Raw genomic sequence first — 14,585 nt, 5'->3', positions numbered from 1 at the left:
ATACCAATGCCATATATCTCCCTGCCATATCTTCCCCTCAAATCTTTGACATACCAGACTTCACCACACCAGAAACTACTTTTCCATCCAATGAAACATCTCCAATCTCTTCTCCCACTCCTAATTCTCCCACTTCTTCATCACCCAACTCTCCAACTGATTATATTCCCCTTTCTGAACCCATTCACACCAATGATTCAGATCCTGACACTTCCACTCATGTTTTTACTCACACACCTGACCCAATCCCAATTAGACAATCTTCTAGACTACATAAGACACCATCCTACTTAAAAGATTACAAGTGCTACACAGCCAATAGAACTGAGAACACTCAGGATACAAGTCACTGGTGTAACTTGGTTTCATTTGAAGCTTTCCCCACTGAGTTTCAAGCTTTCTTGTCTTTGTCTTGTGACATTGTTGAGCCTCTAAATTATTATGAAGCTGCAAAACAACAACTCTGGGTAGAAGCTATGAAAAAGGAGCTGCAAGCTTTGGATGACAATCTCACATGGGAACTAGTAGAGTTGCCTAAAGGAAAGAAACCAATAGGCTGCAAATGGGTGTTTAAGGTTAAACTAAAGTCTACTGGAGAACTAGAAAGATGCAAAGCAAGGTTAGTAGCAAAGGGGTAATCAGAAATATGGTATTGACTATGAAGAGACCTTCACTCCAGTTGTCAAAATGAGCACCATAAGATGCTTAATTGCAGTAGCAGCAAGTAGAAACTGGCCTTTGTTTCAATCGGATGTGAATAATGCATTTCTGTATGGAGATTTAAAGGAAAAAGTGTATATGACTGTACCTGAAGGTGTTCCAAATCCCAACAACAAAGTATGCAAGTTGATCAAGTCTATATATGGACTGAAACAGGCTTCTAGACAATGGCATGAGAAGCTAATGACTGCATTACAGAGTCAAGGGTTCATTCAATCTAAGTATGACTACAGTTTATTTATTCACAGACATGATACAGACATTAACATTGCAGCAGTGTATGTTGATGATGTGATCCTTACTGATACAGATATTAATAGACTTGAAGCTTTAAAGGTGTTCTTGCACAAAGAATTCAGCATTAAAGACTTGGGGAAGCTGAATTACTTCCTTGGTATTGAAGTTGGGTACACAGAGGAAGGGATCATACTCAGTCAGAAGAAGTTCACAAAAGAACTCATCAACAGTTGTGATTTTGATGTTTCTAGAAGGGTTATCACTCCTCTACCTCTGAATATAAAGTTGACCAACTTTGATGGTGCACTCTACCATGATCTAGAGAAGTACAGGTCACTGGTAGGAAAGTTAAACTTCTTAACTCACACCAGGCCAGACTTATCCTACACAGTGCAAACACTCAATCAATTTCTTCATTCCCCAAGACTGCCTCATGTTGAAGCTCTACACCATACATTGAGATACTTAGCTCACACAGAAGGGCAAGGCATTCTTCTAAAGGCAACAAACAACATCAGCTTACAGGCATTCTCAGATTCAGATTGGGCTTCATGTCCAGATTCCAGAAGGTCCATTACTGGATATGTTTTGCTACTTGGTGGCTCACCCATTTCTTGGAAATCCAAGAAGCAGAACACAGTCTCCAAGTCATCAGCAGAAGCTGATTATAGGGCAATGGCTGCAGCAGCTGCAGAGGTAACTTGGATTGTCAATCTTCTGACAGATTTGGGAATAAGTGGATTAAAACCTATCACACTTCATTGTGACAACCAGTCAGCTCTACACATAGCCAAAAATCATGTGTTTCATGAAAGAACAAAACACATTGAAATTGACTGCCACTTCACTCGTGACAAAGTTCTAGAAGGACTACTGCAGTTGACTTATTTGCCTACTCAACAACAGCTAGCTGATGTTTTCACCAAACCTTTACCATCAGCACAGTTTCAGAAGCTTCTATCCAAGATGGGAGTATCTACCACTCCATCTTGAGGGGGACTGTTAGACTTATAAATCGTATTCTAGTCTATGGAGTATAATGATCAAGTTGTGATCAAGTAACCATGCTGCATTACAGCCTTCCTAGTTGATGAGTCAACATTTAGGATAACTGATTCCCTAAGAATCAGGAGCTTGTAATAACCAACTGTAACAAACAGAAGGTTCTAGATTTCTTCTTCTCCAAGTATATAAGCTGTATTATGCCAACTAATTATTATTATCATCATTTCTTCTCTCTAAAGTTCAGATTCTAACAATACATGTTCATCACCCGCCAAGATACCGAAGTAGTATTCATACTAACTCCGAATGAGATGAATGATTGGCTGTATGAAATTCATAAAATTGTACCCACCTGCTATCCCTGTTCAAGTTTCAACGTCCTGCAGAAGGGAGGGTTATCTAATGAATTTCATAACATACAACAATGAACAAGGGATGGGCATGGGTCCAGGACCTGACCCAGACCCGATTGGAATCGACCCATTTTTAAGGGTCTGGGTCTAATTATTTGAGACCCGATAGATTTGGGTTGGATCTTGATACATGTGTTTAAAAACGGGTATGGGTATGGTCCAATATTCTCAGACCAAGACCCGGTCCAGATCCGACCCATGAAACCGGTCAATTATTAGAAATTAGAAATAGTCTAATTAGATACATGCCTGCATTAGTATTTTGGCACTAATTTGAGAATTGTGATATTTTATGTATCGAGTGTGAATATGCGATGGTAAATGACATTTAAATTAATGGCGCGGGAAAATTTTCTAAGACAAAAATGTTAAAAATAAAAAGTAACACTAGACCCATTTTTAACCAGATACCCATTAGACCCATTGAATATGAGTATGAGTTTGAATTATTCAGACCCAATGAATCTGGGGATGGTCTGAGTCTGCCCAAAAAATATGGATTTGGATCTCACTAGACCCGGCCCATGCCCAGAACAACCCAACTCAATTTCCGACACCCTAAGCCCAAATCTCCACTCAAAGGGTCAAAACTCAAAAGCCTACCCATTCTTCTACAATTACCACATAACCAAAAAGAAAATCCAAGACCAAAATAAACTTGTACCACAAAAAAAGAAAAGAAAAAGTTACTTCTTAAAACTTCATCTTCCTTCTCACTTTTGTCATTCTTCCCCAAACTTAGGAAGATTCATGGCTTCCCTCTTTCCAAAAACCTCATACCACACTAATAATACTCAACCCAGCAACAAAAACTGGGTTTTATTCCCAATTTTCAGAACCTCAATTTTATCTCTACCACCCCATTTCCCTTCTTCAATCAATCATAGTTTCACTTCCCCAATTCATCTCTACCGTCCATTTCATGGGTCCACTTTAAACCCCAACCGTTCGATTCTCCGGTCTAGCCTGGTCCCACCTCCTCCTCCTGGAAAGGAAACTCAGCGTTTCACTGGTATGGACTTCTTCATTCTTGTTTCTCGTTTTCTTTTCCTGTAATTTTAGTACCATTATCGCCTTTATTACCGCCTGTTAAAAAGGCGGACAATGATAGAGTGACCTAAGGGTTGTTAACCCTTTCAATATTGAATTTTGATCGGTTATAAATGCATTGAAACTTTACATACAACACTTTCTCTCTCCAATTAATTATATTTATATATATTTTATGTTATATGTATGTTAGGGGTTGCCAACATTAGGGTTAACCAAACATTTTCCTAAAAGGGCCGTTTTAATTTTATGATGTGAAATAGTGATTTTTGGGTTGATTTTCTTTGTTTATTGTGTGGAATTTGTGCTAATTGTTGTGTTTTTTTTTTGTTAAAAATTTGATCTTTATGCTGAACAAGGTGTTAATTTCTTTTTTAGCTTAGGTTAGTTCTCAACCTTTTAGATGGAATTTTAGGATTTCCAGAGGATTTCTCAAGTTCTGTTGATAATATCTTGCCTGTATTTGTCCTATTTTGGAAAGGGTTGTTGGGAGTTGGGACTATGGTGAGATATTTTTGAGATGTCCTATTAGCCATTCATAATTTAAAGGATATGACATGATTTGTACCAAAAAAATTAAAAGATCTTTTTTTTTTTTTTTTTTTTTTTTTGACGGAAATTAAAAGATCTTCTACAAACACGATAGGTGACTTTTGTTTCCAATTGAAAGCTGCATTATGAGTGCATTACCTGATTTTCACTTGTATGAACTTGAACTTATTAGCCTTTCACTGAGGGGAAACTTAGGCTCCGTTTGGTTCAGCTGAATTGACCGAAATGAACTTATATGAACTTATTTTTGTTGACTTAAGACAAAATGAGTTAGATAAGTTGAAACAAATATAACCTTGTTAGCCTTTTACCCTTTTATTGAGGGGGGAACTTTTAAGCTCTGTTTGGTTCAACTGAATTTGACTGAAATGAACTTATAACTTATTTTTGCTGACATAAGTTAAAAAAGTCAAAATAAGTTAACATAAGTTGAAACAGACGTACCCTTATTAGTATGCAATAGAACTTGTATGAAGTTATTATGGTTGTGAGTTGAATCTAGGTAGCCTTTATTGATATTGAACTTAACTTATTGGCCTTGAACTAGTGAACTTTTACTTATCTGAACATTTTCTTTCCGTTGATATAAGTGAAAATGAGATGCGCAGAACAAAGTGAACTTCACTTTCATTACTTGCGCAGAAAAATGTGCACCGAAATAACAATGATGAATGATGATAGTCACCAGCTCACCATAAAACTGAGTCATGTGAAGTGTAAACTACTTTGAGGATGCTTTGTGATTCAAAGTAGTTTTGAGGCAAAGTATTTGAAAACTGATTTTGGCTCACCATTTTGTTGATTTTGGCACATCTACGTGAGTAGACACGGATTTTTCCGTGCTCTTATAGTGGGTGTGCCAAAATCAATATTTGGTGTGCCAAAAGCACTTTCCAAAGAATTCACATGTTCATTTCTGGATATGGAGACTCTTTGGATTCCTCCCTGTAATTCAAAGGAACAATAAGATTTTCATAAGGATGAACGAAGAGAACATAACAGAAAAATTGAATACTTAGATTTTTGAAACTGATTATCTAGAATTTGTGTATGAGTCCTAGTAAAACTCAAGGGGTTCAGTACTCAGTAGGAAATCAAGAAATTTGTGATTTAATCACAAAAAAATGGAATCCTCAGTTTTAATTGAGATGCAAGTGCTCAATTATCAAGCAATTTTGAGCAGATTTTCAAAAAATAAAAATTTGATCACAACAATTACGAATCAACGAAGTACTGAACTTATCAATAATCAAAATTCTTTAATCCAACTCCCCAGAACGAAATTCGTAGAAATTCTATCAAACATAACAGACAAACAATCAAGATATTTTCAACTTGATTTAGAAATTAATAAATGATTTGAAGAATCAGATTAAAGTTTGTGGATGAAAATTGTATCAAATCATCCAAAAATTGGAGGAAATTCTGATCTCTTATTCCATAGTAGATTTACGAAATGAACATTTTCTTCAACTATATGAAGTATATGACAACATTACTTCGTAACTAAAGCTTTCTGCTTTACTTCGTTGTTGAAATTCAGAGAAAATACAAAGGGAAATTTAGAGAGAAAAAGTGTTCCATTATCTTGAATATAGGTATCCAAATGTAAACACTATTTATACAGATTATTACAATAGGCTCGATCTATCAGCCAATGAAGCTATCAGCTTCTTATATCTGGAAATTCAGGAACTAACTCTAAAAACTTTTTCTATCAGCTGCCTTTGTTGATGACACACATCAGCTAACTTTATCCAATTAAAAAGCTCGTAGATGCTGAGTTGTGATGAAAACTGCCACGTAGGGTTGACTGTTTATAACTGCAACCTGGTGATCATCAGATTGATGAACTTCATGTTGCTGCAATCTGGTGATCATCAGCTTGATCATGGAAACATTGTTCACTAAACTCTCTTATGGCCGTGTTTAACCAAGAGTAATCAACACTAATCAATTTGGGAGCTAACTAATGACCATACAATGGCGAGCTTTGACCATTGTTTCTTTGATGAAATGTGTTGGAAAGTGGAATGTTGCGACAAATTGAATGGAACTAAGGCTTTACTTGTTATAACGAATGCAACTGAAAGATTAAATAACGTAAATAAAGAACGCAGAGATTTAACGTGGTTAACTAACAATGTGTTAGCTACGTCCACAGGCAGAGGGGAGGAAAATTTTATTGATCTTGAGGAGTACAAATTACAGAATACAATTAGGTTATGACCTAGGGAGTTTATATAGTACTCTCTAGACAGATGCGGAAAAACCTAGAAAATAGGCCCAAAACAGATAACCCTAACGAGATCCCCGTGCTGAGGCGTTGCAGTAAGGGTCTTGACCGATTCAAGGCATGTTCTAACATTACTAAAAAGTTGCCAAAGATGGAACTGCTTCTCATTCTTATGCTTGATTTGTATGACATTCCTGCTCCTGTGAAACTTTTTGGATCTTTCCACTCGAGGTTTCTATTGATATTGACTTTATACGTTTCTTTTATGTGAATTGGTGAACATATATAACTACAAAACTCAAGTTCCTTTAATTTTTTTTTATTATGCATTTGAAAATATAATTTTGGGCATCGTCTAAGTTTATGTGTGATCCAGGTACAGTAGCAAATATTTCTAGGCTATGGGACACGGTGCAGATACTTTTTGCAGTATTTTTCTGGATGTCTCTGTTCTTTTGGGCATCTGCTACGGATAGAACGAAACGAGGAAGAGGAAACAAGAAAGACCGCTTTAGAAAGTGACTGTGTAAGCAATTTTGTGTACATAGTCTTAGCTTAGAATAGCATTATATATCTATTTATACTTTGTACACTCATGTTGGTTCTTCTGTGTACCCTGCCTGCATTGTTCTGTTAGTATAGTGAAGATGTAAAATTATGGATTTATAGTGTTGTTATAATGAAATAGAAAGTTTTCTTGCTCTTAGATTATGGATTTCAGCTGATATGAAAATACAAGTAATGAGTTTATTTTCAATCTCCAATGAATTAAGCGATTATTTTGGTTTTCGCAATCCCTGAAGTTGCTGTATATTTCGGTTGCATTTGCTTTGGCTGGTAGAATACCTGAATTTTTTTTTGAGTTATTTGATACGGGTATCTTCTATTAGCTTGAACCTATATAGAAACAGAAATTGCAGTTTTGAATGCCTGGGTAGGAAAAGGTTATATGATCATATATTTATTTACCTCTTTTCCCTCCCTGGGCTTATTTGTGATTGAATAATTAGTCCAACTGTTGTGTTTCTGACTTTCTGGTGATTTATACGGAGTAATTAGCATCAACAACCTTGACAGAGGCCTGTTGTCAAGCTGTAGTTGATCCTTTCATTTTTGTGCAATGTTGACAAAGAGGAATGTCAACTTATTTCTAATCTTGACTTGAGCCAGGTTTCTGAGTAACGGTCAAGTATATAAATGAGCCTTTCTATTACTATATACTAAAAGAGATACCAGGAATGACACGTGTTAATTCCTGGTGCAATTTTTTCCCGCCAAAAATTACTTTCCCAAAAAGTGTATTTTTTTATTTTATTTTTATTCTCTATTTTTTTTATAAACTATTTATGTATTGAAACAAATTTTAGTTTATAAATTATGGCAATAATAGATACAACGTAATAATAATTATTCCAAATTGGTATATTTTAGTCAAATTGCTATATTAATAATAGAAAATATATCACTCAATATTTTGGTCAAATTACCATATAAGCATTTTAAATATGCATATTAGATGAATAAATTTAAACGAGTATGACAAAAATGTTATAACTATGCAGAGTTGAGGAGATATTCAATTAAATATTTTGTAAAAAAAATTATCAAAACCCGTGCGTGCACGGGATCTAATCTAGTGTTTCTTTAATTCCATGCATGCTTCGTTTTTCTTTGGGTCTGAATGTCCAATGCTTTGCATTTTTTTTTATGTTCATTTTTTAAGTGTTTCCCTTGCATAGGCTTAGGCCCTGTTCTGTTCACCTTATTTCCACTTATTTCAGGAAAAATAAGTTTAGATAATTTCAGATAAGTTCAGTTAACTTCAGATAAGATAAGTTCAGAAAAAATAAGGGTTGACCAAGTACAACTTATAACTAAAATAAGTTTTGATAAGTTTTAATAAGTTCACATAAGTTCAGATAAGATAAATTCAGAAAAAATAGGTGAAAATCAGGTGAATAGAACGCACCCTTAGAGTATTTGGTTTGTGTGTGTGTGTGTGTGTGTGTGTGTTTTTTTTTTTCTTTTTTTTTTCCGGAAAGAAGATTTGTTTTGTAGTGTTAATTTGCAATTTTTGTATGTATGAAAATAATTTGCATGATTTTAATTCGAAGTATATTAATTATAATTTTTAATTTAAAATTAGTAGTTGTTAAAATATGTAATTGTGTAGGAAAGATAATTTGAGGTGGGGTTTATGCGTAAAGTAGGTAAAAGAAATTATTGACCTTGAGTCAAGATTGTAAAAGAAAAAGTAAGAGGTAGAGTGAGAGGTGTGTCAAGTTAATGGAAAATAAGGTGGAAAAAGTAGAAAAATGAGAGAGAAATTATTTGGTCGAGGTCTGCTCTTCAAAAGTGGTCGTGTTTTAGTCATATTCCTACTTGGTATTTGGTTTGGTCCTATTTGGATCCGGCCATTATGATTTGAGTAAAAAAAGTCAGGTTTTTTCGTGTCAGGCCGGGTACACTTGTTATCAACTTCAACCTTGAGGGTTGTGACTTGTGTGCAAGTCTACAAACCACCACAACCTCAGTTGTTACCCTGAAGTCTACAATCAACATCAACATCAGCTGAAAAGTCTAATATAATTAACGGAATTTTCATGAAATACTCCCGATTTTTTGCGTAATTCACCAAACGCCTATCAAGTTTCGATAATACATAAAATACCCCTATTCCAAAATTGAATACACGAAATACCCCTATTCCAAAATTGAATACACGAAATACCCCATTTGGTTGGGGGTATTCAGAAAAGGGAATGGGAATGGGCCGGTATGATACCCTTTGTTATTGTTTGTTAGGCCTTTTTCGTGATTCCCTTTTTGTTTTTAGGTTCACCCCAAAAGGCTCTAAACTGATTACCCACCCCCAAGGGTTTCCCATTCTTATTCCCCCATTCATTTCCCCACTCCCCTCTCTCTCTCCTCTTGCCCTAGTTTACAGATCGACTTGGACGGCCTGCACTCCACCTTGTCAGCGACACGCGACCACTCCATTAACTCCGACCACGTTGTCATCTCCGACCGCCGCCAAAGTTATCTCGTCCCTTTCTTTCTCTCTCCTCTTTTTCTTTCGTTTTTTTTGAATGATTTATCTCATGGAGGTTAGTTTTTTTTTTTTTTTTTTCAATTTGACCTCCGACACTAGATCTCCGACCTCCGACCTCGTCATATGTTCATGAAACTTTGAATTTTGTCCAGATTTTCTTTTCCAGAAATTCTAATTAATTGATTTTTCAATGTTTATTTTAATTAATTTTTTTTTCCTTTCTCTGTTTTTTCACCCAGTTTCGTTGCTGGGTGTTTTGGCTTAATTGTTTTCTGATCTCTTGTGACATAAGCATGGATAACTAACAGAACTCTCTTGTTATGGGTTTGTTTGTTTATTGTGGGTTTGTTTGTTTACTGTGGGTTTGTTTATTTGATTCTGAATTGTTTATTTGATTATGAATTGTGAATTTGGATTTGATCATTGGCCCAATGAATCAATCGCCCCCTTTCTTCTTGTAAGTTGTATTTAATTGAAGTTTGAAGCTTTAATTTACTCCCTCCATCCCATATTAGTTGTTACACTTTTTTTTTCCGGCCGTCCCAGATTAGTTGTTACACTTCTAAATTAGGAATGACCCCACAATTATTATATCGTCTCTCTCTTCCCACTAAATTTGTCTTTGTCCCCACACCCTCTCTCATTCAATTAAAAAAATACCCCACTAACTCCTATCACGTTTACTTTTTCAATAAAATAACAATTGATAACCAAACAACCACTTATCACCTAAAACTTTGTGCAAAGGTAAGTGTAACAACTAATATGGGACGGAGGGAGTATTGTTTTTGGGTGGTGAATTTTTGTGGATTTTCATTAAGCATTTTATTTTAATTTGTGGGATTGTTTGTTGGTTGATTTTTTGACCAGTTCCTAAATATAATTATATTATATTTATATTTTAAACATGTTATTCATAAATACATGTTTAGAAAAAAAAAATATACAGTTGATTCCCTGCTTTGAACCAAACAACCACAAAGGGAATCAAGGGATTCAAGGTGTATTCCATTCCGTTTCTGGGACATACCCAAACAAGTAGGGGGAATCAGAGTCATTCCATTCCTTTCTCCTTGATTCCCTTTCTGCATTCCATTCCGTTTACCCTGCGCGAACCAAACGCCCCCTAAATACACTAAATGCCTTTAATGACGTCATCAATACCATAATAAACCAATTAACGTCTAATTAACCAACCTAATATCTAATTAACACCCCTAATCAACCCACCCATTAAAAAACCTAATTAACCCATTCATTAACCCACTACCCCACCCATTTCTTTTTCTTCTCTCTCTCCCCTTCCTTCTTCCATTAACTTACCGGAAAGAACCCATCAACCGGCCAACCATCACAACCATTATTCGCACTACAAGAAATTGATTAATTACCGACCGCCAAAAGTGGTTGGTAAAACGCGAAAAACGGTTAGTAAAAGAATTTGCGACCGCCAACGGTCGCAAAAAGGCGGTCAGTGTTCACCTGGACGGTAATTTAGGAAACTCTGACTGGAAGGCAGGAATAGCGACCGCAAAGGCATTCACCAACTTAGTGACCGCTAAGGCAGTCGCTAATTTAGCGACCGCCAAGAAGGTCACTAAATTAGCGACTGCATTGGCGGTCACTAAATTAGTGACTGCATAGGCGGTCACTAAGTTAGTGACTGCCTTGTCTGCGGTCACTAAATTAGTGACTGCCTTGGAGGCGGTCACTAAATTAGTGTCTGCCCTGGCGATCACTATATTAGTGACTGCCCTGGCGGTCGGTAATTATGCAAATATCATTTGCAGTCAATTCTGTAAAATCGTATATATACCTGTATTATATGCCTGTATAAATATTATATATGTGCCTGTATATATACGAATTTATATAAATTCTGTAAAATCGTATGAAACCTGCTCGATGTTATAATATTAAACCTGTTCAAAGTCATACAACAAAGATTCATAATACACATAATGTTGTTTAAACATGTTAATACATTCATAATATATACTCAAAAAGAAAAGTTGCAACTAGTTCAAACTAATACAAGAATACTAACTACCTAACACAAAGGTGTCATGCCGCCGGTTGGATCTCGAGGGTCCTGCGACTGCGAGAAAGGAAAACCAGTACAATGACTGAACATCCTCTCGTAAGACTCCATTGCCTTTTTCATCTGGGCGCCATGCTCTTCTCTTTCTTGTCTCTCCCTTTCTATCTCCCTTTGATGCTCTAGTCGCTCTGCTTCTCTTTCTTCTCTCTCCCTTTGCCTCAAAAGTAGATCGTCCTCCATAGCCTTTAACATCTGATTTTTTGTTGTTTCAAGCTCAATGGATTTTTGGGTCAACTGTTGTTGAGTTTCTTCCAAGCGAGTTGACATTTGAGAATAAATAGATGGGGTTTATGAGCTAGAAGAACTACAACCCCTTCTAGATGGTGCAAAGTATAGAGAGTCTTCACTCCCCAGCCCGAGGACCTTTCCCTTCTTTCTCCCACCTACTGTCTCAAAGTAGATTTGGTTGGGATCTTTAGCAATGCCTTTTTCAACGCATTCAGCAACATTTTCTTCATAGTTTTCCTACAAGAATTAAAATGATTATCACCCATGCATAACAAATATATTAAATTGAGCACATTTAAACTTAAAACATATATAAGCTAAATAAGGCATTTTCGCTCCCATTTTTCAACTAAAAGAACTAAGGGCTGATTTTAAACTTAAAACATGTTTCATAAGCTTAGTTTGAACTTGCTAAGACACATTCAAAATATTTTCTCACATCTAAGTCTTATTTGGTCGTTATAGGTCATATTTTGCCTAAAATGTCATTTTCTCTCCCAACTTTGAGCTAAGGAACCAGACTTGTCATTTCAAACCATTTACATGTTTTGTGTGGCATATTCAAGGTTTCTAAAACTGATTCTAATCAATTTAAGCACATTTAAGTCATATTTGGTCGATATAGGTCATATATCGACCAAATAAGGCATTTTCGCTCCCATTTTTCAACTAAAAGAACTAAGGGCTGATTTTAAACTTAAAACGTGTTTCATAAGCTTAGTTTGAACTTGCTAAGACACATTCAAATGTAGTTACTCCATCTAAGGCCTATTTGGTCGTTATAGGTCATATTTTACCTAAAATGTCATTTTCTCGCCCAACTTTGAGCTAAGAAACCAAACTTGTCATTTCAAACCATTTACATGTTTTGTGTGGCATATTCAAGGTTTCTAAAGCTGATTCTAATTAATTTAAGCAGATTTAAGTCATATTTGGTCGATATAGGTCATATATCGACCAAATAAGGCATTTTCGCTCCCATTTTTCAACTAAAAGAACTGAGGGATGATTTTAAACTTAAAACGTGTTTCATAAGCTTAGTTTGAATTTGCTAAGACACATTCAAATGTAGTTACTCACATCTAAGGCCTATTTGGTCGTTATAGGTCATATTTTGCCTAAAATGTCATTTTCTCGCCCAACTTTGAGCTAAGGAACCAAACTTGTCATTTTAAACCGTTTACATGTTTTGTGTGGCACATTCAAGGTTTCTAAAACTGATTCTAATCAATTTAAGCACATTTAAGTCATATTTGGTCGATATAGGTCATATATAGGCTAAATAAGACGTTTTCGGTCCCATTTTTCAACTAAAGGAACTAAGGGCTGATTTTAAACTTAAAACATGTTTTATAAGCTTAGTTTGAACTTGTTAAGACACATTCAAATGTATTTATTCACATCTAAGGCTTATTTGGTCGTTATAGGTCAAATTTTGCTTAAAATGTCATTTTCTCGCCCAACTTTGAGCTAAGGAACCAAACTTGTCATTTCAAACCGTTTACATGTTTTATGTGGCACATTAAAGGTTTCTAAAACTGGTTCTAATCAATTTAAGCACATTTAAGTCATATTTGGTCGATGTAGGTCATATATAGGCTAAATAAGGCATTTTCGCTCCCATTTTTCAACTAAATTACCTAGGGGCAGATTTTAAACTTTGAACACGTTTCATAAGCTTTGTTTTAACTTGCTAAGTCACATTCAAATGTATTTACTCACATCTACGGCTTATTTGGTCGTTAAAAGTCAAAATTTTGCCTAAAATGTCATTTTCTCGCCCAACTTTGAGCTAAGGAACCAAACTTGTCATTTTAAACCGTTTACATGTTTTATGTGGCACATTCAATGTTTCTAAAACTGATTCTAATCAATGTAAGCACATTTAGGTCATATTTGATCAATATAGGTCATATATAGGCTAAATAAGGCGTTTTCGGTCCCATTTTTCAACTAAATGAACTAAGGGATGATTTTAAACTTAAAACATGTATTATAAGCTTAGTTAGAACTTGTTAAGACACATATAAATAAATTTATTCACATCTAAGGCTTATTTGGTCGTTATAGGTCAAATTTTGCCTAAAATGTCATTTTCTCGCCCAACTTTGAGCTAAGGAACCAAACTTGGCATTTCAAACCGTTTACATGTTTTATGTGGCAAATTAAAGGTTTCTAAAACTGATTCTAATCAATTTAAGCACATTTAAGTAATATATGGTCGTTGTAGGTCATATATAGGCTAAATAAGGCATTTTCGCTCCCATTTTTCAACTAAATCACCTAGGGGCAGATTTTAAACTTTGAACATGTTTCATAAGCTTTGTTTTAACTTGCTAAGTCACATTCAAATGTATTTACTCACATCTAAGGCTTATTTGGTCGTAATAGGTCAAATTTTGACTAAAATGTCATTTTCTCGCCCAACTTTGAGCTAAGGAACCAAACTTGTCATTTTAAACCGTTTACATATTTTATGTGGCACATTCAATGTTTCTAAAACGGATTCTAATCAATTTAAGCATATTTAGGTCATATTTGGTCGATATAGGTCATATATAGGCTAAATAAGGCGTTTTCGGTCCCATTTTTCAACTAAAGGAACTAAGGGCTGATTTTAAACTTAAAACATGTTTTATAAGCTTAGTTTGAACTTGTTAAGACACATATAAATGTATTTATTCACATCTAAGGCTTATTTGGTCGTTATAGGTCAAATTTTGCCTAAAATGTCATTTTCTCGCTCAACTTTGAGATAAGGAACCAAACTTGCCATTTCAAACCGTTTACATGTTTTATGTGGCACATTCAAGGTTTCTAAAACCGATTCTAATCAATTTAAGCACATTTAAGTAATATTTGGTCGATGTAGGTCCTATATAGGCTAAATAAGTCATTTTCGCTCCCATTTTTCAACTATATCACCTAGGGGCAGATTTTAAACTTAAAACATGTTTTATAAGCTTAGTTTGAACTTGTTAAGACACATAT

The 14,585-nt window shown here is 35.2% G+C and overlaps 1 protein-coding gene across 1 annotated transcript; it reads left to right on the top strand.

Annotated features, from left to right (window-relative positions):
* Positions 1–3,021: 3,021 nt before the first annotated feature.
* Positions 3,022–6,977, top strand: LOC110784293 (uncharacterized). Its single transcript, XM_056842798.1, has 2 exons — positions 3,022–3,387; positions 6,590–6,977. Exons 1-2 carry the CDS (start codon positions 3,126–3,128, stop codon positions 6,733–6,735), a joined length of 408 nt encoding a protein of 135 aa, XP_056698776.1. The 5' UTR covers positions 3,022–3,125; the 3' UTR covers positions 6,736–6,977.
* Positions 6,978–14,585: the final 7,608 nt, after the last annotated feature.

The sequence above is a fragment of the Spinacia oleracea genome, chromosome 4 (assembly GCF_020520425.1).
Source record: "Spinacia oleracea cultivar Varoflay chromosome 4, BTI_SOV_V1, whole genome shotgun sequence".
NCBI classification, from domain to species: Eukaryota; Viridiplantae; Streptophyta; class Magnoliopsida; order Caryophyllales; family Amaranthaceae; genus Spinacia; species Spinacia oleracea.
Note: the sequence above shows the minus strand (reverse complement) of the source record. Positions and strands in the feature narration are given on the sequence as shown.